Here is a 24,602-nt window from a genome sequence, read left to right as displayed (position 1 = left end):
AAAGTATCTGAAAAGACTTCCAGGCTTCTGGCCTGCGTTAGTGGGAAAATGGTGGTGCAATTAATGGAAAAAGAAGTCAGAAAATTTGATCTAGGGAAAGATGATGATTTTACTGTGCCGGCAGACTTTCAAGTTAAGGTATCAGAAAGAGTTTTTGGAAGTATAGGGCAAGGAGGATATTCGGAACTTAGAACTAGGACATTGGATTTCATCTGCATAGAGAGGAAATCACCAAGAGATGTGAGATCAGCAAGGAAGATAATACAGAAAGCAGTGAGATAAGACAGGGAAATTCTCTTGCATATGAGAAGAAAGAAGGAAAGTTAGTAAAGGACAAAAAGGAATGAGTGATCCTAGAATGTGCAGATATAGTAGGAGAACTGAGGTAAGTCAGATGTCTTGAGAGGCAAGGTGAAAGAGGGAGGAAGGCATTTTCACCTGTGTCAAATGTTACAGAGTGGAGAGGGAGACTTCAGAATGAATGGTTTGAAATGAAATAGTAACTGTAGATGTAATTACAGGTCTTTTTTATTTTTTTGAGACGGAGTTGCTCTCCTCTTCCCCAGGCTGGAGTGCAATGGCACGATCTCGGCTCACTGCAACCTCCGCCTCCCAGGTTCAAGCGATTCTCCTGCCTCAGCTTCCCAAGTAGCTGGGATTTTAGGCTCCTGCCACCACACCCGGCTAATTTTTGTATTTTTAGTAGAGACGGGGTTTCACCATGTTGGCCAGGCTGGTCTTGAACTCCTGACCTCAGGTTATCTGCCCGCCTCCACCTCCCAAAGTGCTAGGATTACAGGCATGAGCCACCACGCCCTGCCAATTATGGTTATTTTAAATGTGTTATTAAAGAGAAGATGGGTTGGGGCAGAGAGGAGAAATGATGTAAGAGGAGGAGAGAAGAAAAGTAACAATTCAAGTTATGAGGGAGACAGGTTTGAGAGCTCAGGTGAAGCAATTACTCTTAGCAAAGAAAAGACCCTGTTAGAGAAATGGGAAAGAGTGAGGGGATGTTGCAAAGAATTGGAAGTTGAGGGGCTCACATTGAAAGTTCTAAATTTTATTAGAAGTTTATCTCACAGTCAGCTGAGGAAAAGGGATGAAGAAAATGTCAATGGTTATGTTGAATTTAGTAGAAATTATAGAACTAGTGACTAAAAGAATTTTTAAGTAGTGAGAGGAAACTTATATAACAAGTTTAATGGACATATTTTGCATGTAGTAAATCAATTAACCCATGTTGAATGCACAGTTATGATTATGGGGCAACATTTATGAAATCATGTGTTCTCAAATAGCTTTTATTGTGCCTGCAGTGTCTTTTAAGTATATTCCCTGTATATGTTTTATAAATATAGAATCTATCATTTGCTTTAGATTTTTAAAATGTGCATTAGAGGGTGGAGTTAAGTCTCACTTAAGATTTCTTTTACATTATTATTTGTGCCGCATATAGATTCTCATGATATCATAATGCATTTCCCAAATGGCCATCAGTTGATATTCAATAACTGTGTATTGAGTTTAACTTAATTAAGTCTAATCACTGAGCAGGTACATACTCTTCATTTTTTAGGTACAATAAAAAATTATTTCTGATTATTTAAGTAGATGGGACAAGACGATTTTACTGTTTACCAACATTTAAATCAGAAGGAGAAGGAAGTGGGGGAGCATAACATTTTTTTTTCTGCTGCTATGTTTGGTTTTTTTAATGGAGAAATTAAAATTATTGATAGAAATATGTAGTGAGATTAATGATCTATGAATTAAAAATGTCATTGTTATGATGTTTTATAAGACTGTTCCAGGTCAGCCAAAAATGAACTCTGTTACCCTAATAGGCCTCAAGCCTAAGATGAATAGAGTAAAATAAAAAGTTAAAAACATCAGACCATGAAAAAGGCTTAGATACCAAGAGTATGTGCAGAGAACTACTTTAATATTCAGCTACGTATTGATATGACATCAGTATATATTTGAGAAAGAAAAAGGAATGGAAATGGTAGAATATATAATAAGAAAGGAATTCAAACAATATTAATATACTTGTCTCTCTTATATGTTCACTGTAAAAGTCTGTTCATGTTAAATCTAACTAAAAATATGTATAGACTAGTAAATAGGAACTGGGATTCAAACACCACCATTTTGATTCCAGAAACAATGATCTCACCTACTATGCTACCTCCCTAAAAAGGTAATATCCAAAAAACTGCCGTACATATGTAGAAGGACTACCTCCTCTTTTGCTGTAATTTGTATTTTTAATAAATCTAAATATGTCATTGAAAATGTCATTAGAAAGAGGTATAGAAGAGCATGTGGCCACATTTGGGCATGTAAGGAAGCAACACTGATAATACTGCTCATTATTTTCAGAGGATTATAGGATTTGAAAACTACCACAGAAATTTCAGAATTATTTAGTGCAATGCCCTCATTTTATAGATGACTGGTGAATGTCCACCAGGGTTAAGTCATTTAAACTTGATTGCTTAGTTGGTTGATTATTAATGGCAAAGAAAGGATTCTTGTTTTGAAAAACTGTGAGAATTACAAATAGCTTTTTAAAGTCTTAAAAAAAAGAGTATTTTATTTGGGACAGGCTTTCAAGTGATAAAAAAAATTGTCAAATGTAGTTTAAAAGAACACAAACTTAGGACCAGAAAATCTGGATTTCAATATGGTTTGACCATTACTAGTTGTGTGATTTGGGGCAAGTTACCTAACCTTTTGTGACTCAATTTTTTCATCTGTGAAATGGAGATGATACAATTTCATAGGATTGTTGTGAGGATTAAATGAGAGAAAGTATGGGTACTGAGAATGATGTCTGGCAATCAAAAATTGTTTAATCTTATTTTTAGTAAATTATATTACTGAATCTGTTTATTTCACTTTTAAAATTATAAATTACGAGTAACTTTTTTCCCTATCAGGACGGAGTTATAATGACTTAAATCAGTATCCAGTGTTTCCTTGGGTCATCACTAATTATGAATCAGAAGAACTGGATCTTACCTTGCCCACCAACTTCAGAGATTTGTCCAAGGTAATTTCTCAGTAATGATCTGAAATATAATTGTCTTGCATATAAAAATAAATTGGATTGTCTTTCGTTATTTTACTTAACTTAAAAAATTTTTTCAAATATAGTCGTACCTTTAATATAATTATCTCTTAAACAGATTTTCAAATGGAAAAATTTAATGTGCATGATAAACACTACTTCTCTTTTGTGATGTTAGCACTGATATTCAGTGCATGGATTCATTAATTTAGTAAGCATTGCCAAATTGTGGTATTTAAAATATCACTTTTATTTCACTTATTTATGGGACTCATTCTATAAAGAGACACTTCCTCTCTTCTACTACTGGGGTATCCAGTGGTACATTGCAGAGAAAAGACAGGATAGAAGTTTAATTCTTTCTCTTTTCTGTTAATTTACATAACAGTTTTCAAAATATTGAGTTGATTCCTAGCATTCTCCAATGGTATCCAACTGACTATTAAAAAAGTATCTTTATGAACTCGTAGATTTCAATGTATTTGATGTTTCAATCCATTGCAGTTATTTACTGATGTTCAGTTGTTCTTTCTTTGACCAGGGGAGCTTCTTGAAGTTATTACTGGGACATTTTGACACTGTTTGTAGTCTTTGATAACTTTCATGCTCTCTGGTATGACAAGGCACTCTAGTCTTAACCCTTACATTTTCTGGCCCAGATACAGAATCATCTATTTCTTTGAGGAGCCCGGGTGGGGCCTCTCCTAGTGGGAATTAATATCTGGAGATCACAGTTTTGTCTATTCTGCTTATTGCTACTGAATTTGTCATTATTTCTATCCCTTTTTTAGAGGGTGCTAGGAAAAAAATTAGGATGAAATACATTATGAGTTCTAACTGATTCCTCCAATTTATATTCAGAATTGTATTTCCTTTAATGTCTGAGTACAAAGTCTCTACCCTCATTTTTTAGGTGAGTGGAATATCCAGTCTTTTTCGTGATGCTTCTTTCCTTAGTAATTTCTAGGAACAGCTAACAAATGTTTATGTCTTCTACATCTTTGACCTGGAGACTCTTTGTTGCTTCTTCCCTGTCTGTACCCTGACCCAGTGTTGGTCCTTTATTCCTGTACGTCACTCTTACATTCTCAAAACACCAGATTTCTTGCTGTTAGTACTAACTTTTTTCAAGGGTATACATAGTCATTTCCCTTAACTCTTCTAAATCCATCTTAGGCCACAGGTAAGTGTTTATGTAAAGCTCCACTGAATACCCAATCATAGCAGAAATGCAAGGCTCTCAGTGATTCACAGTCTCAGTCAGAAGATCATTGCTCAGTGTCTGCAGATCCCAGCATGAGAAGTACAAGTTCACTCAACATATCCAGTGTCCTTTACTTAGAGCTCAGGGACTCTAAGAGTGTGTTCTCTTATTTACTCATTCCAGGAAGATGTTCAGGAGTAATTCCTACTCTCTATCCACAGGATAGGATCTTCACACAGTTCAGACAATCACAGTAGTTACCGAGGATGTCAAAACGAAGGTTAACATTTTCTTCATGACAAACAATAGTGTTTAGGATCTAGCCATTGTCTGTTTTATTATCACGTCTTCTGTCTCTGTCCCCATCTTTGCTGTATCATCTGATCCTGTAATGCCTCATGTTCACCTCTTGTGCTTTTGCTGTTGGCTCTTTTCTTTATCTAGAAATTTGAACTCTCAGGGTACTTTCCATATACTTGTTATAATACATTTCATAATTTATTATAATTTTAACATTTTCTTCTCTGTGTTCCCTATTAAGCAAAATCATTGAATACAAAGATTTTGTTTTGTTAAATTCTGTATCTCTTGTGCCTGATATAGTGCTTAGAGCTAAGAAATTGTACCAGTTTCTATATCTACTTACTGAACTCTAAAAGGGAGTTTTAATTTTCAGAGGAAAGCCTTATTTGTGGATCACATGTCTAATAAGGGATTAATATCAAGAATTTGTAGAGACTCCTAAAACTCAACAACATTCAAAAATGGGTAAAGAACCTGATAGACATTTCTCCAAAGAGGATATACAAGTGGCCAATGAGATGAAAATGAACATCACTAATTATTAGGGAAATGTAAATCAAAATCACAATAAGACACCACTTCACAACCGTTAGGAAGATTGTTAATGAAAACAAACCCAGAAAATCACAAGTGTTGGCACAGATGTGGAAAATTGGAACCCTTGTGCATGCTGGTGCGAATGTATGATAGTGCAGCTTATATGTCAAACAGTATGGTAGTTTCTCAAAAAATTAAAAAGAATTGAAAGTAGGGATAAGAACAGATAATTTTACACCCATGTTCATATTTGTAGCAGCGTGACACACAACAGCTAAGAGATAGAAACAACCCAAATGTCCATCAACAGATAAATGGGTAAACAAAATATGGTATATACATACAATGTAATATTATTCAGCCTTAAAAAGGAAGGAAGCTCTGACATATGCTACAACATGAATAACCCTTGAGGATGTTATGCTAGGTGAAATAAGCCAGTCCCAAAAGGGCAAATACTGTATGATTCCATTCATATGAGGTACTTAGAGTTGTGAAATTTATAGAGACAAAAAGTAGAATACTGGTTGCCAGGGCCTGGGGTGAGGGAGAGAATGAGGAGTTAGTGTTTCATATAATAGGTATAGAGTTTCAGGATTGCAAGTTGAAAAAAGTTCTCAAGATGGATAGTGGTGATGATTGTTCAACAATGTGAATGTATTTAATACTACTGAACTGTACGTTTATGTTATATATATTTTGCCACCATTAATAAAAGAGAAACCAGCAAGAAAAAAAAGTTAGCAAACTAGAAACAATTTGAAAAAGTGCTTGTGTGTTTCTGTTCTTGCTTCTCTGTGATCACTTTGAGAATATGCCCTAAACATTCCCAAGTTAACCTGCTGATGGGATGTGACTGACACATGGAGGACACTTGAGCTGTGACAGCTTAGGCCATCCTTAACAAGCTAGTCCTCAGCTGACCTGCCAGCTGACCACAAACGTATGAAGGAGTCCAACTAAGAGCAACAAAGCCAGGCCCAGATCAGTAGAATTTCCCAATTGACCCATTGACCATGAGGAATGATAAATGGTTGGTTTAAAAAAAATTGAAAAAAAAAGGAAGGGCTTACACCTCGGTATCATATTTGTTCTAAGACCCCATAGTATTATGGAATCTGTAGAGCTCTGTAGTCTAATAAATGAGGACTGTATTAGTTTGACTTGTGTAATGAGCCATGCAGTAGGTCAATAATAAAAACTGGGCAGCTCTTTAATCCTCAGGCTATTATACCCTACTCTCTCTCCATGGTTTGAATTTTGTGTTTGCAAAAGTAAAAATATCATTTTTTGGGGGTTGATTTTGTTAGAATATAAAATTTGCTTCACAAAATGAACGACATATATATGAATACGTGTTCTAGGGTCCTAGAAGTATTGCCTTGCCTTCTGTTTCAGGGCTGAATCCACAGTTTGGACTTCTGTTTCAGCACATAGCTTATTCAGATGTTTTTTGTGCTTTAGATGAGTTTTTAGAAATCTCTTTAAGATGTGATGAGTACTAAGATGGATTGTGGGCTGGACTCGGGCTGGACTCATGATTCAGTCTTGATGAAACAGTACCTAATGGTGACAAGTGGGAGGTTATTTTTTTTTTTTTTGAGGATATGTTTTTCTCTTCCTCCATCTTTGTACCTGACCAAAAGTTCTCGTAACCCTTTTACCTCGTCCTAACACCACCCTTTTTTACCAACTGCCTCCATTCTCTGCCCCTCATCTTTGTTACCTATTCTACTAAAAATGTTAAATGACCAGAAGGAAGCCTCCAGAACATTTTTATTATGTAGGCTGTATGATTTTTATTATGAATATTCATTGAAATTATATCAGAAAAATGCTATTGTAGATTACTGGCCAGCTAAACAGAATCCTATATTAAAATCAAATTTTATTTGTGTATTACAGCTGTACCTAAGGAACTTGTGAAATACTTTTGTTGGGTGGGTAAAATATTATTTTAACTAATGCCTTTTCTTCAGGATATGAGAAATAAGGCTACCTTATGCCCTAGTAGATGATCAATAGTAATTTTGCTTTTTTATTTTGCTACATTAAAAGTAAAAAAGAGGGGGCTGCAAAACAAAACAAAACTGTTGCTTTCATTAACCTCTATCCAAATATGTCCACATCCACTAAACAAAGACATAAGGAATGTCATTTGTGTAATTTTGTGACTTTAATTGTAATGGCATTCATTTTTATATTTTTAGAAATTTTGAGAAATATTTGCCCTTTTGGCTGAGGAAGGAATAGTTATAAAAAGTGCTTTCAACAAGAACTGAAGGGCACACAGTTGAATAATGAACAGTAGTGTAATTAGTAGGCCTGGGGAGAAGTGAGGAGCTCTAACATTCTACCGCCTTACAACTAATATCTCCTTTCCTATAAACCAATGGTAGTGTGAATGCTACAAAAGTCATTCAGGTTCATGAGAATGGAATTCTACTAGTACTAATTGCTTTCATTAAATATTGATGAAATAAGTGAGTTTGGAATCAACTGCATTTAGTGAAATAATCAAGCACATCAGATATTTGAAAATTGTACTTTGCACATATAAAATAGCGGTGATTGTTTACTTAGTAAAAGTATCTCATTCCTTTTAGTATTAAGGCTTGCCAAAATGTTTACAGTGTGATTCAATTTTCAAATATTGGTTTATACACACATTTTCAAGAATATATCTCATATATAAATGAGCTCTATCTGTACAAATAATGATTATAATAGAATTGTATTAAAATTTGTCCCATAGTATACATTTTGTAAACGTTACTGTTTGTTTAAATAAACTTGTGAAATCTTAGAAAACATTGTATGCATAGCTTAATGTAGAATACAAACAGATCTTATCTCCGTTCTTAAGTGGATAATATTGCCTGACTGGCTTTAAAATGTATTGAATTATTTATGCATATTTATATCTATTTAATTTCACCAAAGCTGTTTTTCAGAGGACTTTTAGTACCTTTGATACAAAGCTACAATTTTATTTGGTAATCTCTCCCATGTTGCACTGGGAATTTTCTTTTTGAAGCTGAATTAATGCAATCAGCATCCTTTCTTCCGTATTATTTTTCTGATCGTCTTTTAAGAAAAAAAAAGTCTGAATGGAGCAATGTAAAAAATGTCTTTTTAAATGTATAAGCTTTTATTCCATGTACAATATATCTCTTTATAATCATTCTAAATTAGTATTGTAAGTACATTGAGAAGATCAAATCTATTTTATTCTGAAAGACTGGTGAAAATTAAATCTTTTCTTGTATTGCAAAAGTCCTCATTTAGCATAAAATGGTTTAATTTATTCTTTCAAAGCTGAAAAACATAGGAATCAATTTTGAGGTTGATTTCTTTTCCCTCTACTTTCCCAGTTATTTCATCAGTAGTCTGAAATTCTGACTGATGAGAAGACAGGTCTAACCATGCATAGAATTTGGAGTGACATTAATCCATATTTTATAAACATACATTGATTTTATATTTTGACAACCTCCTTGGAAGAGATAAGATTCAACATTTTCTTTTTGACATTTCTTTATAAGAATTTATAATCAGTGCAGGAATATATTTACAAAATGTCATACCATAAAAATAAATTATGATGGCTGAGTTTTTCAGTACCAGGGCTTCCTTTGTAGATTAGGATGATTTCCTTTGTACCTGTGATTTATTATTTTTTCTTTACTTTGGAAAGTGATAGTGTAAAACAGATTTTCTGAGAGGGGGAAACCAAGACAATCTGAGGCAATCATGTTTCTTCTAGTTGACCAGTGTAGTTATTTTAGAATATATAATATGTATTTGTATAGTAATCTGGGTACCTTTTAAAAAAACCAGCATGTTCTTGGATTGAAATGCAATTGATAACTATTCCACTTGCCAATGAAAACCCAATTATCTTGGCTATGAAATTCACAAGACAGGAGCATCCACTTTATTATTATTGTTAACTAATACTTATTGAGCATTTACTATATGCCAGGCTTTTGTCTAAGTGTTTTGTGTGTGGTAATTCCTTTAACCTTCACAAAATCCCTTTAAGTAGGTAACATCATTATTGTTTTTTACAGAGGCAGAAACTAATGCACCATGAGGTCAAGTTGCACATAGGTAGAATCAGAATTTGAACACTAAGTTTTCAACCTGTAGCTCACAATTGCATTTTTAAAAAATGAATGGGATACCGTAGCATAATATAAAAAAGAAAACATCACTGTGCATATTGTATAAATCTTCTGCTCAATTTGTTTGAGTGTATGTACATGTGTGTTTTTTAAAGTAACATATTTCTTAACGTGAGCTTTGGCCCAGAAAGTTTGAGAAACTCTGTAATATGCCAATACTGCCTTCCACTTTTGGCACCAGTTGCTGGTTCTGTTTTAATGTTATTTATCAAGTCACCTTTCACTTCTCATGCTGAAGTACCTAGTACATACAAGCAACATGCTATTGCTTGAAAAAGGAAAGCTTTTTTTCTTTTCAAATTGCCCTACTCTTGTTGTCTTTATCCCAGGTTATGCTCCAGCCTTTTTTGATTAAACCTATTTTACAAAAAAAGCTGAATGTTCGGTTAAAACTAGAGGATCCCCAGTGTTACTGCTTATTCATTTGTTCATTCATTTATTGGTTGTTAATTGAGTACTGTAATATGCCATGGACTGCTAGTTTCTGAAGATATGAAAGAATAAAATGAAGTCATTACTATCCTAGTAAAAGAATAAGCTGAAGATTTGGGAGAAACAGGAATGGCCAAGATAAAGCAAATACTTACTTTTTAATAATTACAACTCACATTTTTAAAATGAAGGAAAATAGAGAGTTTGAGGAACAAGGTAAAGAAAAATCCGTTTTTCATCTTTAGATTGTAACCACAAAATGAGCTGTTATTTTGGTCCATAGTGCAGAAACAGGAAAATAAAGAGTAGAAGAAAATGAACCTGCACCATGATCTCCTGATTCCTATCTTGCAACATAGGAATCAGAGGAAAATTGACTAAAACTGAATTTTAAATTTTTGTCTAAGCTCTAAGAAATCATGTTTGTTTTGTTTCGTTTTGTTTTTAAACCTATGTTACAATGCTAGACTATTCACACTCTGTTAACCTAGCAGTTTACATTGCCCTAGTTTGGATCCAAATAGTTCTAAAGAGTAGATTCTGACAAAACCGAAGAGAACTGAGTGACAGAACCATAGTGAATTTGTTATTCATTGCTGAGTTGCTCCTGTTTGTGCTTAGTATATGTTTCTGTTTCTCGCTGTCTCTTTCAGGAAAAGTAAGTGATTTTTTTTTCTCTCCTTCATGTATCTCCTACCATTTGGATGTATATTTTTATATGTGAGATATTTCTGTTTAACACACACATTTAATATACAGCATGCATCTTGACCTGGAATTGACTACCGACATTTAACTGTTGTTGATCAGACAGCACTTCTTTATCTCTTTAAGTTTTAAGTGCTGTTTCTGATGAATGCCAGTCCTTTTAGTCTGCTCTGTAACAGATACACCAGGAATCAATATACCATCTAGATGTCACAGAGGGAAAAGAACACTCTTGGGGGTGGGGGGAATATTGTTTAAACTTGTTAGGTGTTATGGCTTTTACTTCGTTTTTCTATTTATTGGGCTTCAGTGAAGCTAAAGGAATTCAAGCTTACAAAAAGAAACACATCTTACGATACTACAACAGTAAATAAAATATAAATGCAGAGAAAGAAACTAAAAATTACCCCATACTTGATTATGTTTTGGATATGTTTTATTGGCTGACATAATATGTTAAAATAGTTTAATTTTGGCATCAAACATGGATGCTGTTGTATGCCACATTGATTTTACAGATTATGATATAAATTACATTGTCTGGCCTTGGAAAGTTTGCAGTCTAATAAGCATAAAAATGATATGGGGAGAGTTCCCAATGTATTTGTAGGATTGTGAGGGAAGCCCTAATAAGTGCTTTCCACTATGACAGGCATTTTACATATGCTGTTTCATTTAATTCCTTCAATAACCCTGTAAGGAATGTGTTATTATCTTTATTTTACAGATAAGGAAACTAAGATTTAGTGAGGTTAAAGAATTCTGGGAGGTCACACATTTTCCAAGTGGTAAGCTCAGGATTTGATCTCAAATCTGTCTGTCAGTCAACTGGTAGACTTTAGGTATAATCTGAAAGAACATTTTAAATTCAATACTTGGTTTATATCTGCTTCATTCCAAAATCCAACTACTCTTCCCTCTGTATTGTCAAAAAGCAAGAGATTGACTTTTTTGGAGAAATTGTACCAGACACGTTTCTGATATGAGAACACCAAGCACACCAGAAGGAGGGTTTAAGGTAAAGGATGGAAAACAGGAGGATTATAACTGAAAGCTTTAAGTACCAAGTCGTGAAAGCCCCTAGACCCCTTCTGCTGTCATGCTATTAGAACTGTGGCAGCTAAGCTTATACCATCCCCACCCCATAAGACAGAAGATTGTATTACTCTTTGGACATATTCACTGGCTCAAAAGAAAACACCTAAAAAAAAAAACATTTAGGGATTCTACTTCGAGCCCACTTGATTTCCCTTCAGTGAAGTCTACCAGTTCACATCACTACTTATGGTCTATATGCTCAATCAGCTCTTCAGTGTCTCATTCTTAAAAATGGAGGTGCAGCCGAGTATTAGCAAACATTTAAAGACAACCTCTAATGTGAAAGATGACAAAGACCAAAGCAAATAGAAAATCAAAACAAAACCAGAAGAAACAGAGGCAATTTATGAAACAGAAGTGTTTTAAAAAAAAAAAAAACTGGAATAAATATTTTCAGATAAAAGGAAACTATTGCATTAATAGAACAAGAAAATTATGCTATAGAAAGTGAATAATCATAAAACAAGAAAGAGCAGTATAAAAATTAATAGAAGAGTTATAAATGCAGATATCTTCTAAAAGGAATATCAACATGATGTGGAGAAAACAGCCTGGAAAGATAAAATTAGACCAGAGCAGGGAATCTTTGGATTTAGATAGAGTTGTATATTCCTGTTACCATTTATAAGTAGAGGGACCTTTAGCAGATTACTTAATTTTGAGGATCCTAGGTAGCAAACTGTGTAGCTATTTAATTTATATAACCCTGAAGAAAATTTTTCATGGGTACACTGACCTTTTAAAATTGAATTATTACGTGTTCAATGTGGCATGTTAGTTTAAAATGTGTCTGTGCAACTCTTTATGTAGAATTTAATACTAAGTTCAGGAAAGTGGAAGCATATATATTTAAGGAATATATATATGTATATGGATGTTATAAGGCATTTACAGGATTTGTTGAAGTTTTGCTTTTAAAACAGAATTAGTCCATTTATTTTGTGTGGCTGTGTTTCTAAACTTACATCTTTTAAGCATTAGTACTCTGTATAGCAGATTTGGTTTTCTGTAGAAGTTATCTTCTAATAGAAGTTTTTGAATGACTCTAACAGACGTTAATTCTACACTTAATTCAAGCAGCCTCCAATGACATTGTTTTTTAACATTAGTCAGAAAATGATAAACTGAAGCAACTGAAATGGATTGTGGTTAATATTACTGTCAGGGTGATGAATAATCCTGACATATACCAGCAACACACTGCCAGTCAGTAATCCTTCTCAAAGTTAAGTATTTATTCTCTAATGATGCTAAGTTACTGTGATTTGGAGTGACTATTTATTATTATTTATAAATGAATTGTTTTATTTGCATAGCATTATTAATTTTATCCCATAATGCTTTGTATTTGTTTGGTGCTGGGTGTACAAACTGAAGTAGGTTTAGAGTAGGGAATATCTACTGTGAATTTACATAGGAACTATTTTCAAAACACCTAGGAAATTTTTTTTAAGTTTAATTAGTAGTAGTAACTATCCTCCTGATTTTAGGCTTGGCTATTTTTTTTTAATTATAGAAAGTGAATTTAGTAGAAGGACATTTAAAAAAACATGTATGCATTTGTAGCTTTTAAAATATACTTGCATGTATCAACTTCTGATTCTTATCTTGCCTATGATTTTAAAAGTTACTTTGTATGTGAATATGTACTATGCTTTTTTACAGTGGATAATGTAATAAATATATTTTATTCTTATGTTCAAATTCCTGTCCAATTCTATTCTCCAAGTTCTATTCAATGTGTTTGTTCAAATAATTGTTAAGTATTTGCTGGGCATCTTTTGTCTACACTATTCTGAGGACTCTTCCAGAAACAAAAGTGAATTAAATTGTTCGTACTTTTAAAGACCTTTATAATTGCATGCATGTTATGTTTAAAACATTTATACAAGACTAATAAGAAAACATTTTTCAGTAGCTTAATTTTTAGATTGTCTTACTTTCAGAAAAGGAATTTTTTAAAAAGTGTGAATCCAAAATTTATCATTTGAAGCAAGTTTTTGGAAGTGGAAAGGAGTAAATTCTGCAAACAAAATCATGTTATTGTGGGTGCAATATAAAAATTAGAATAGACAAATATTTTTTTAATTTAGAGGAAAAGAAAATCAGTAGTTTTACTGGGATACACATCCCGTTGAACTGCATTAACTTATTTACTTTAAAAAGAAAAGATTTTACAAATCCACATACCTACAGCGGACTCATTTTTGACAAAGGTGCCAAGAACGTACACTGGGGAAAAGACAGTCTCTTCAATAAATAGTGCTGGGAAAACTGGATATTCATATGCAGAAGAATGAAACTAGAACCTTATCTCTAACCATATACAAAAATCAAATCAAAATGAATTAAAGACTTGAATCTAAGAACTCAAACTGTGAAACAAGAAAACATTGGGGAAACTCTCCAAGACATTGGTCTGCACAAAAATTTCTTGAGTAGTACCCCATAAGCACAGGCAACCAAAGCAAAAATGGGCAAATGGGACCACATCAAGTTAAAAAGGCTTCTGCGCAGCAAAGGAAACAATCAAAAACTGAAGAGACAAGCCACAGAATGGGAGAAAATATTAGCAAACCACTCATATGATAAGGGATTAATAACCAGAATATGTAAGGAGCTCAAGCAGGTCTATAGGAAAAACATCTCATAATCCAGTTTTTTAAATGGGCACAAGATTTGAATAGACATTTCTCAAAAGAAGGCATACAAATGGCATGCAGGCATATGAAAAGGCACTCAACATCATTGATCATCAGAGAAATGCAAATCAAAGCTTCAATGAGCTATCATCTCACTCCAATTAAAATGGCTTATGTCCAAAAGGCAAGCAATACCAAATGCTGGTGAGCATGTGAAGAAAAGAGAACTCTTGTACACTGTTGGTAGGAACATAAATTAGTGCAACCACTGTGGAGAACAATTTTGAAGCTTCTCAGAAAACTAAAAATGAGCTGCCATATGATCCAACAATTCCACTTCTAGGTGTATACCCTAAAGAAAGGAAATCAGTGTATCAGGGAGGTATCTGCACTCCCAAGTTTTGTTGGCAGCACCGTTCACAATAACCAAGATTTGGAAGCAACCTAAGTATCCATCAACAGATGAATGAATAAAGAAAATATGGTGCTTATACACAATGGAGTACTATTCAGCCATAAAAAAGAATGAGATACTGTTATTTGCAACAACATGGATAGAACTGGAGGTCATTATGCTAAGTGAAATAAACCAGGCACAGAAAGACAAACATCACATGTTCTCACTTACTTGTGAGGATCTAAAAATCAAAACCATTGAACTAATGGAGATAGAGAGTAGAAGGATGGTTTCCAGAGGCCGGAAAGGGTGGTGAGGGAATGGAGTATAGGTAGGGATGATTAATGAGTACAAAAAAAAATTATCAAGATAGAATAAGACCTAATATTTGATAGCACAACAGGGTGACTATAGTCAACACTAATATAATTGTACATTTAAAAATAATTAAAAATATAATTTGATTGTAACACAAGGGATAAATGCTTGAAGGGGTAGACACTTGATTTTACATGGTATTATTATGCATTGCTTGCCTGTATCAAAACATCTTGGGTACCCCATAAGTATATACACAAACTATGTACCTATAAAAATTAAAATTAAAAATTAAAAAACACTGAACACCAAAAAAATTAATAATAAGAAATAAAAGTTTTTGGATGGAACTGGAGGCCATTATCCTAAGTGAAGTAACTCAGGAATGGAAAACCAAATACCACATGTTATTACTTGTAAGCGGGAACTAAGCTATGGGTATGCAAAGGCATACAGAGTGGTATAACGGACATTGGAGACTTAGAAGGGAGAAGGCTGAGGGGGAAGGCGAGGGATGAAAGATCACCTATGGTACACTCTTTGGGTGACAAGTATACTAAAAGCCCAGACTTCACTACTATATAACTCATCCACTTAACCAAAAGCTACTTGTACCCCCTAAAGCTATTGAAATTTTAAAAAATTTAAAAAAGAAAAATTAAAGTTTTGATTAGGCCAGTAAATTGGGAAAGTTATAGATCTAGTGTGACCTATCTCAGTAAATTATTTTAAAATCTGAGTGTTACCTGTCTGAAATACAGACAAGGTTATTAAAAGTCATTAGTAACATTAATAACTGTTCAAATCATCATACAATCCTATTGTTTAATTGTCTTTATAAACTTGAGATATTGCCTTCTTTAGGGCATCTTTTTAGAATTCTGTCCCAGTTTCTGACTTGTTCAGCAGTTTCACTAATATAACAAATTGATCATATAGCTTACCTTACACAAATTAAAATACAAATTTTTGAGGTTGGTTGTGGTGGCTCACGCCTGTAATCCCAGCACTTTGGGAGGCCAGGGCGGGCAGATCATGAGGTCAGGAGATCAAGACCATCCTGGCCAACATGGTAAAACCCTGTCTCTACTAAAAATACAAAAATTAGTCAGATGTGGTGGTGCGTGCCTGTAATCCCAGCTACTCGGGAGGCTGAGGCAGTAGAATAGCTTGAACCAGGGAGTCGGAGGTTGCAGTGAGTGGAGATCGTGCTCTGCCTTCCGGCCTGGGTGACAGTGAGACTCTGTCTCAAAAAAAGAAAAAAAAAAAACTTTTAAATCGTTTTGATCGAAACATTCACATGAAATATTCAAGTGAAATATGAAGGACTATTATGAATTCTTACATTTAGGGTTGAATTTTTCGTACAGGAAAAGGAAGAAAAGAGGTTTAAGGTTAGTCAGTGTTAAATGTATAACACTTGATGGCGTCTTGTTGGTAGAAAGGAAGATGAAGATGTGCCAGTTGTTCCCAACATGTGAGCTCTGGTCACTTGAGGGGACTGTGGGTTTGTTGCAAGAGATCTGTGAATAGATAGTGTACGCATATATATATTAGAGACTGTCTTACAGGAAAAGTTGAAAGCTGCTGATTTAGATTATGTAATTGACTATCTACTTATTTTGACCCAATGGTGTTAATGGGTTTTCTAAAAACAACTTGGATCAAACAGAATTATTACTATTCTTCTGTATTGTGGCTGCTAATGCTACTTATTTTTTGTCTAGAATGTATTGTAAGTTCATGGTAAGAGTTAAGATTCATTTTTTTGTGTGTAGAAGGCCAATTCTTCTAACACCATTTGTTAGAAAGACTTTTTCTCTGGAGGTCTCCTGGAATCTTTGTTGGAAATCAATCGGCCATATATGTGTAGATCTATTTCTAGACTCTCTGTTCTTCACAATTAATCAGTATATCCTTATATCAGTACCACAGTCTTGAGTACTGTGGTTTTATAGTAAATCATGTAATAAAGTCATGTGAATCCTCCGGCTTTATTCTTCTTTTTAAAAATTGTTTGGCTGTTCTAGGCTTTTTGCTTCCTGTTAATTTCTAATTTTTAAAAAGCCTTCTAGATTTTTTATTAGGATTGCATTCAATCTGTAGATCATTTTGGGTAAAAATAATGTACTAAGAATATTGAATGTTCCAATTCCTTAGTATAGTGTCTTTTCCACTTATTTAGTCCTTTTTTAGTTTCTCTCAAATGTTCCATAGCTTTTAGCTTACAATTCTTACACATATCTTGTTAATTTATCCTTTAAAAATTCATGTTTTTAATCTTGTTATAAAACGTTTAATTCCAGTTGTTTGTTGCTAGTATATAGAAATACAGCTGAATTTTGTAAATTGACCTTGTATTCTGCATCCTTGCTAAACTCAATTATTATTACTAGCAGCCTTTTTGTAGACGTTTTGGGACTTTCTACATAAATGGCATTGTGAAATGAAGACTTACTGCACTATACAACGTTAACAAGTACTGAGAGTGCCTTGTCTTTTGTGTTAGGGGAAAAGCATTCAGTCTTTTGCCCTTAAGTGTGATGTTAGCTATAGGCTTTTCTGTAGATGCTTCTATTAGGTTAAGTTCCCTTCTTTTTTTTTTTTTTTCCTTTGAGACGGAGTCTTGCTCTGTTGCCCAGGCTGGAGTGCAGTGGTGTGATCTCGGCTCACTGCAACCTCTGCCTCCCGGGTTCAAGCGATTCTCCTGCCTCAGCCTCCTGAGTAGCTGACACTATAGGTGCACACCACCGCACGCGGCTAATTTTTGTATTTTTAGTAGAGATGGGGTTTCACCATGCTGGCCAGGATGGTCTCCATCTCCTGACCTTGTGATCCGCCTGCCTCGGCCTCCCAAAGAAGTTCCCTTCTATAAGAAGTTTGTTGAGAGTCTTCATCATAATTGGGTATTGACTTTTATCAAATGCTTTTTCTGAAGATAATTGCATTTTCTTTTTTAGTTGGTTAGTATAGTGAATTACACTGGCTGATTGTATAGTGTTTCCTTTCTGTGATAAACCAGATTGTGATGTATTATCCTTTTAATAAATGGCTGGATCCCATTTGCAAATATTTTCCTAAGACTTTTTGCATATATGTTCCCAAAGGATATTGGCCTGTAATATTGTTTAGTTGTGGCATCACGGTAATGCTTACGTGACAGAATGAGTTTTGAAGTTGTTTTTTCCTCTTCTATTTCCTGGAAAAGATGATATACAATTATTATTTCACCCTTAAATGTTTGGTGGAACTCATGAGTGAAGCCATTTAGGCCAAGAGTTTTGTTTCTGGGAAGGTTTTTTTGTAAAACTTTGAATTCAGTTTCCTTAACAGATAAAGTGCTATTCAGGTTATCTTTTTGTTAATGAGTTTTGGTAGTTTGCATCTTTCACAAAATTTGTTTATTTCATCTAAGTTGTCCCTTCATTCATTCTTGATACTGGCATTTACTTCTTTTTCTCCCTCTGGACCAGTCTGGTTAGAGATTTTATTTATTTTTCTATTGCTTTTTCTGTTTTCAATTCCTATGATCTTTGCTTTCCATACTATATTTTTTCTATTTGATTTAGATTTAATTTATCTTCCTTTTTAGTAACTTAAGGTGCAAACTTTAAACTATTGATTTAAGAACTTTTTTCTTTTTAATATAAGCATTTAGCACTACAAATTTTTCTCAAAGCACTGATTTAGCTGGGTCCAACACATTTTTATATATTGTTTTTATTTTCATCCCATTTAAATGTTTTCTAATTTCTCTTGTAAATTGCTTTTTGACCCATGGATTATTTAGAAATATGTTGTTTAGTTACCATGTATTTGGGGATTTGTCAGATGTCTTTCTTGTGTTTATTTCTAGTTTAATTCCATTGTGGTTGAGGAACATACGCTGTATGATTTCAGTTCTTTTCAGTTAGTGAGAATTTGTTCGATGGCTCAGAATATAGTCTACCTTGATTAATGTTCCATGTGCATTTGAAAAGAGTGCATATTCTGTTGTTAAGTATTGTTCTATAAATATCAATTAAGTAAAATTGGTTGAAGATGTCGTTGCTCATGTCTTCTGTATCCGTACTGATTTCTACTTGTTCTGTTGAATCCTGAAAGAAGAGTGTTGAAGTCTCCAACTATAAGTTAGATTTGTCTATATTTTCTTTCAGTTCTGTTAGTTTTTCTATTTGTTTGTTCTGTTTTGTTTTGTTTTGTTTTGTTTTTGAGACAGAGTCTTGCCCTGTCACTCAGGCTGGAATGCAATGGTGCCATCTTGGCTCATTGCAACCTTTGCCTCCTGGGTTCAAGCAATTCTCATGCCTCGCCTCTTGAGTAGCTAGGATTACAGGCATGTGCCACCCTGCCCAGCTAATTGTATTTTCAGTAGAGACAGGTTTCGCCGTGTTGGCCAGGCTGGTCTCAAACTCCTGGCCTCAAGTGATTTGTCTGGCTTGGCCTCCCAAAGTGCTAGGATTATAGGTGTAAGCCACCCCACCTCACCAAAGTTCTGTTAGTTTTTATTTTACGTGTTTTCAAGTTTATTTTTGGGTACATGTTATGGGTTGAATTTTGTTTCCAAAAAGATATGTTAAAGTCCTAACCTCCAGGTACCTATGAATGTGACCTTATTCATAAATAGGGTTTTTGAAGATGAAATCAAGTTAAGATAAGGTCATTAGGGTGGGCCCAAATCCAATATGACTGGTGTTCTTGTATGAAAACGTCATATAAAGACAGACATACAGGGAGAGAACACTATATGACGATGGAAGCAGATATTAGAGTTGTGTTGCTGCAAGCCAAGGAACAGCTGAGCCTACCAGAACCTGGAAGAGGCAAGGAAAGATCCTCCTCTAGAGGCTTCAAAGAGAGCATGAACCTGCCAACAACTTGATTTCAGATTTCTAGCCTCAAGAACTCTGAGGCAATAAGTTTATATTGTTTTAAGCCACCTAGTTTGTGATATTTAGTTATAGGAGCCCTAGGAAACTAATACAGTGCATACACTCTTGAAATTGTTATTTTTTTGACAAAAGAATTCATTTTTCATTATGCAGTGTCCCTCTTTATACTTAGTAATATTTCATGTTCTGAAATCTACTTTTTCTGATGTTAATATCCCAGGAGGGCATTATTTTGATTATTACTTGCAGCATTTTTTCTATTATTTTAAGAAGCCTGTCTATGGCTTTATATTTAACTTTTTTTTTAATGGACAACATATAATAGAGCCTTGCTTTCATGCCCGGTCTGACAATCTGTGCATTTTAATTGGGGTGTTGAGGTCATTTACATTTAATGTAATTTTTTATGTGGTTGGCTTAAATCTACCTTCTTGCTGTTTTTTATTCTACACATCAGTTCTTTGTACTTTGTCTCCCTTTATGTGCTTCTTTTAGATTATTTTTATGATTCTATTTTATCTGAGATAGGAGAACAGTATAGGCTGGGATATGAATAAGATTTTATGCCCAAAGAAGTATATGCTTCTTCTTATGTCAGGTAGTTAGTGTGGGGAGTTCAGTCAATCTAGTCAATAGATAAGCTTAGTTAGGTTTGTTATTGCTATTATTACCTTAAATACAGTATAAACTTCAAATTCCTCTGTAAGAATTTGGCCTGGGTGGTGGATGTTTTTTCTCACTGTTCTTGCTCTACTCTCTAGCCGACCCTCTATGCCTGTGCCACAGAGGCATTTTTCTATGTACTTTTCTGGGTTTTTTTTTTCCAGAAGTAGATTGCTGTTGTTGGTAACTCAGTGCCAGGCTTGTTGTGGGGTGGATAGGGTAGCTCCTCAGTTCTCCTGATTCATCCTCATTCTTAAGTAGATCCCATTGAAATGGTCCTCAGGTACGGACTTTCTCAGTGTTCTTGCCTCTACCCCTCATGGCATCCACAGGAAAGAATTTCCTATCCTTCTCCCAGTAGTAGCAGACCTCTTCTTTGCATCAGTGCAGGACATGTCTTCTGAAAGGGCTTTTGCTTTTACCCTACCCCAGAAGCAGTGGATCTTTGCCTGGGTCCTAGGGGCGGTACACAGGATTTTCTATCCCTCTTCCTGCGGTAGATTAGTTTTGCTCCTGCTCTTTCCCTATGTGCAAGTTGATATTTGCTTAGGCCCTGGAATGAGAGTTTGGTGTTCCCCTCCCATCAGCTTAAGGATTTTGATTTCTGTTTTGTTGCCATTCCCAGTAACTGTAAATCATATCCTGTGTGCCTGTGTCACCTAGAGAGCCACCCCCTGGTCTTCTACCTTGCCTCAGTCGTATTCTCTCTCATGAGCAATGGGAGAGGCCCGTGGAAAAGAGCTTACAAGTGCATGCAAACTCCCGTGTGTTTCTACATTGATCTATTCACCCAACACTGGTATTTAGAAATTCTTTATAAATTTTAGCAGATTCTTCTTTCCTGCTCACCCCCACCCCCTTTTTTTTTTTTTTTTTTTGAAACACTGTTTCACTCTTATCGCTCAGACTGGAGTGCAAGGGCATGATCTTGGCTCACTGCACCCTCTGCCCTCTGGGTTCAAGCAATTCTCCTGCCTCAGCCTCCCAAGTAGCTGGTATTACAGGTACCTGCCACCATGCCTGGCTAATTTTTGTATTTTTATTAGAGATGGGGTTTCACCATGTTGGCCAGGCTGGTCTCTAACTCCTGACCTCCAGTGATCCACCTGCCTCAGCCTCCCGAAGTGCTGGGATTACAGGTGTGAGCCACCATGCCCGGCCTTCTTCTTACCTACTTTTATGTTGACTACCTCTTCCTCCCATGATTTGCCAAAATTATAGCAGTTTATACCATCTCTCGTTGAAGAGGCCTGTAACTTTTTGGAATTTACTTCATTTGGTTGTCTTTTACCTCAGCTCTCTGATTAGTACAAAAATGGTTATCATCCTTTAGTCTTTTTATTGTTGTTACAATGACAGCAACATTCCCTGATACTTTCTACATTTTTATATGAAGGTAGAACTGCATTATTCTTTGTGGTACCGAAATTGCCACAACTTTGTCCAGTGAGGTCTCTTTAAGAAGGGTCTTTTGTCCCTTAGATACAATCCCATTAATATTTGACAAATCCTTTGCCTTCTGGCACAACAAGGTGTCCTAGGCTATTTTGTATATTTCCTGCCCCAGAATTAGAATCAGCGATTTGTTTAAGGACCTCTGGTTCCTTTTAATAGAAAATGGTCAACTTAGCTAGCTTTTTAAATATGAAATTACCCATTTTGGATACATGGTTAATGGACTTCTTAGGCTTTTCTTCCTGTGAATTGTCTAGTGCATTCTTTGACATCCACATGTTGTTAAATCACTTTTTAAAATGAGCTTCTTAAGTAATGTCAAATTTGAAAGTTTTAAAAAAGGTGCCTCATTTGGGAAAAGGAGCGTGGATGGTGGAACCATAGTTTTGCCATCTATTACCAGAGTGAGGTAGTTTATAAAACTTTATATTCTATTTTATAAGTGATTGTAATCTCAATATTGATCTCAAAATATGAAGAAATACTCTATATTTACCTTATGAATTAATTTCGTTTCCTCTTGATGTGGTATCTTGAGGTTCTCCAGAGAAACAGAACCAATAGGAGTTATCTATGTATCTGTATCCAAAAAGAGATTTATTATGAGAAATTGGCTGATGTGATTAGGGAGGCTGAGAAGTCCCACAGTCTGCCATCTGCAGGCTGGAGACCCTGGAAAGCTGGTGGTGTAATTCATTGCAGGTCTAAAGGCCTGAGAACCAGGGGAGCTGATGGTGTAAATCCCAGACTGACAACAGGAACAGATGAGATGAGCTGTCTCAGCTTCAGCAGTGAGACAGGAAAAAAAGGGCAAATTCCTCCTTTCTCTGCATTTTCTTCTATTCAGATCCTCAGCAGATTGGATGATGCCCACCCACATTGGAGAAAGAAATCTATATACTGTGTCCACCAGTTTAAAGGCTAATCTCACCTGGAAACATCCTCACAGACATACCAAGAAATAATGCTTAATCTCTGCACCCTGTGGCCCAGTCAAGTTGACACATAAAATTATTTCATATGATTTGTGTTACATGACGTTATTTTTTTTCCAGTTGATAAAGGGAAGGTAGTAACTTATAAACTGAACAAAGGATTTTTATTATGTTTTATGCTATGTTTTATTTCTTTTTGTCTTAAATTGTAGAGGCAGCCCAAAACCCTGTCCAGCTATTGCAGGTGCAGTGGTTTCTAAATCCAAGCTTTACTGGCTTATTTCTAGTCCCTCATAAGTATTGATTATCACTGTACTACAATTAAATGACTAAATTTAACCCCCTCCCCCACCATATAGATCAGATATATAGTTGTAGAGGGAAAAGTACAATAAAATTTTCATTTTAAAAGGGGTAAAATGTAAGTTCTCTATGTTGATGACTATCCCAACATACCCTCTTGCACAGAGACATAAGGTAAATTTTAGATAGCAGTTGTGAATCTCATCGGCCTTTGTTTTTTGACTCATTTCGCCAGCAATGGAGCAAAGTTTTTGGTCAGCAATCTGGCTGCTCCCGTTTTATTCAACTAGTGGATTTTGCTTTCCTTGAGGGAGCACTGGGGAGGAATATACAGGGACTGGACTATTTTAGCAGAGTCTGCTTTTTGGTATAAGGGCTTCATTTTGGGGATTGTCTTAGAGGTTGAATATCATTGACCTTCCTTGCCAGGATTGGGCTTTTTCTAGGAATACAACTGCAATGTAACTGCCTGTCAGTCCTCACATTGCTAATAATCAACTCCAAAAGTGTTATCAACATTTACCAGCTCTTATGTATGACCCATGGCTATTCTTAAGTCATGAGAATTATTAGAGTGTCTTCTGTTGTACTTATGGAATCATTAGAGATTATCTTGTTAAATTGATTCCAGTTGCCCTGTTTCTTCTGAAAGCTACCACATAGGCTCATTTACATTTGCCAAACAATATTTTATCTCCTTGTTTGATATTTGAAGTACACTATAGTTTTAAAATGCCTTACAACTCAGATGCCTGGCTCTCTCTGTGTTCTTTAACATAATTTTTAAAATCAATCTCCCTTCATCGATTTTCCCCTTACCCTTCCTGGCCTCAGATAACCACCAGTCTAACTCTTAATCTTTATGAGATCCACTTTTTTTTTTTTAGCTCCAAAATATGAGTGAGAACATGTGATATTTATCTTTCTGTGCTTGGCTTATTTCCCTTAACATAATGCCTCTAGTTCCATCCATGCCTTATATATTGACATCTTTAACTTATCCTACTTTATGTCTAATTTTTGTATTAAGATTTAGTATTTTTCCAGCCAAGGGTGGTGGCTCATGGCTGTAATCCCAGCACTTAGGAAGGCTGAGGAGGGAGTATTGTTTGAGGCCAGGAGTTCAAGGCCAGCCTGGGTCTACAAAAAACTAAAAAATTATGTCAGTGTGGTAGCATGCACCTGTAGCCCTAGCTGCTCAGGAGGCTGAGGCAGAAGAATCGTTTGAGCCCAGGAGTTCGAGGCTGCAGTGAGCTATGGCTGTATCACTGCATGTGAGCCTGGGTAACAGAGTAAGAGCCTGTCTCTAAATAAATAAACACATTTTTAAAACGATTTAATATTTTTTCCAAAAAGCAATTTATTAGTCTAAAACAGAATAAAATAACTATTTTTACTAATCTTTATGGATTTGGAATCCTCCTTGCTTTTTATAATCATATATTTTGTTGTGCT

At 35.1% G+C, this 24,602-nt stretch overlaps 1 protein-coding gene across 5 annotated transcripts in view; it reads left to right on the top strand.

Moving 5' to 3' along the window:
* LRBA (LPS responsive beige-like anchor protein) overlaps window positions 1-24,602 on the top strand; it is a 799,485-nt gene that overhangs the window by 594,670 nt on the left and 180,213 nt on the right. For all 5 annotated transcript variants that reach the window (XM_055111907.2, XM_063603583.1, XM_034959239.3 and 2 more), the window contains exon 44: window positions 2,943-3,055. In XM_055111907.2, coding sequence (XP_054967882.2) covers window positions 2,943-3,055 — 113 coding nt within the window. The remainder of the gene's footprint in view (window positions 1-2,942; window positions 3,056-24,602) is intronic.

The sequence above is a fragment of the Pan paniscus genome, chromosome 3, assembly GCF_029289425.2.
Source record: "Pan paniscus chromosome 3, NHGRI_mPanPan1-v2.0_pri, whole genome shotgun sequence".
In the NCBI taxonomy this organism is placed as follows: Eukaryota; Metazoa; Chordata; class Mammalia; order Primates; family Hominidae; genus Pan; species Pan paniscus.
Note: the sequence above shows the minus strand (reverse complement) of the source record. Positions and strands in the feature narration are given on the sequence as shown.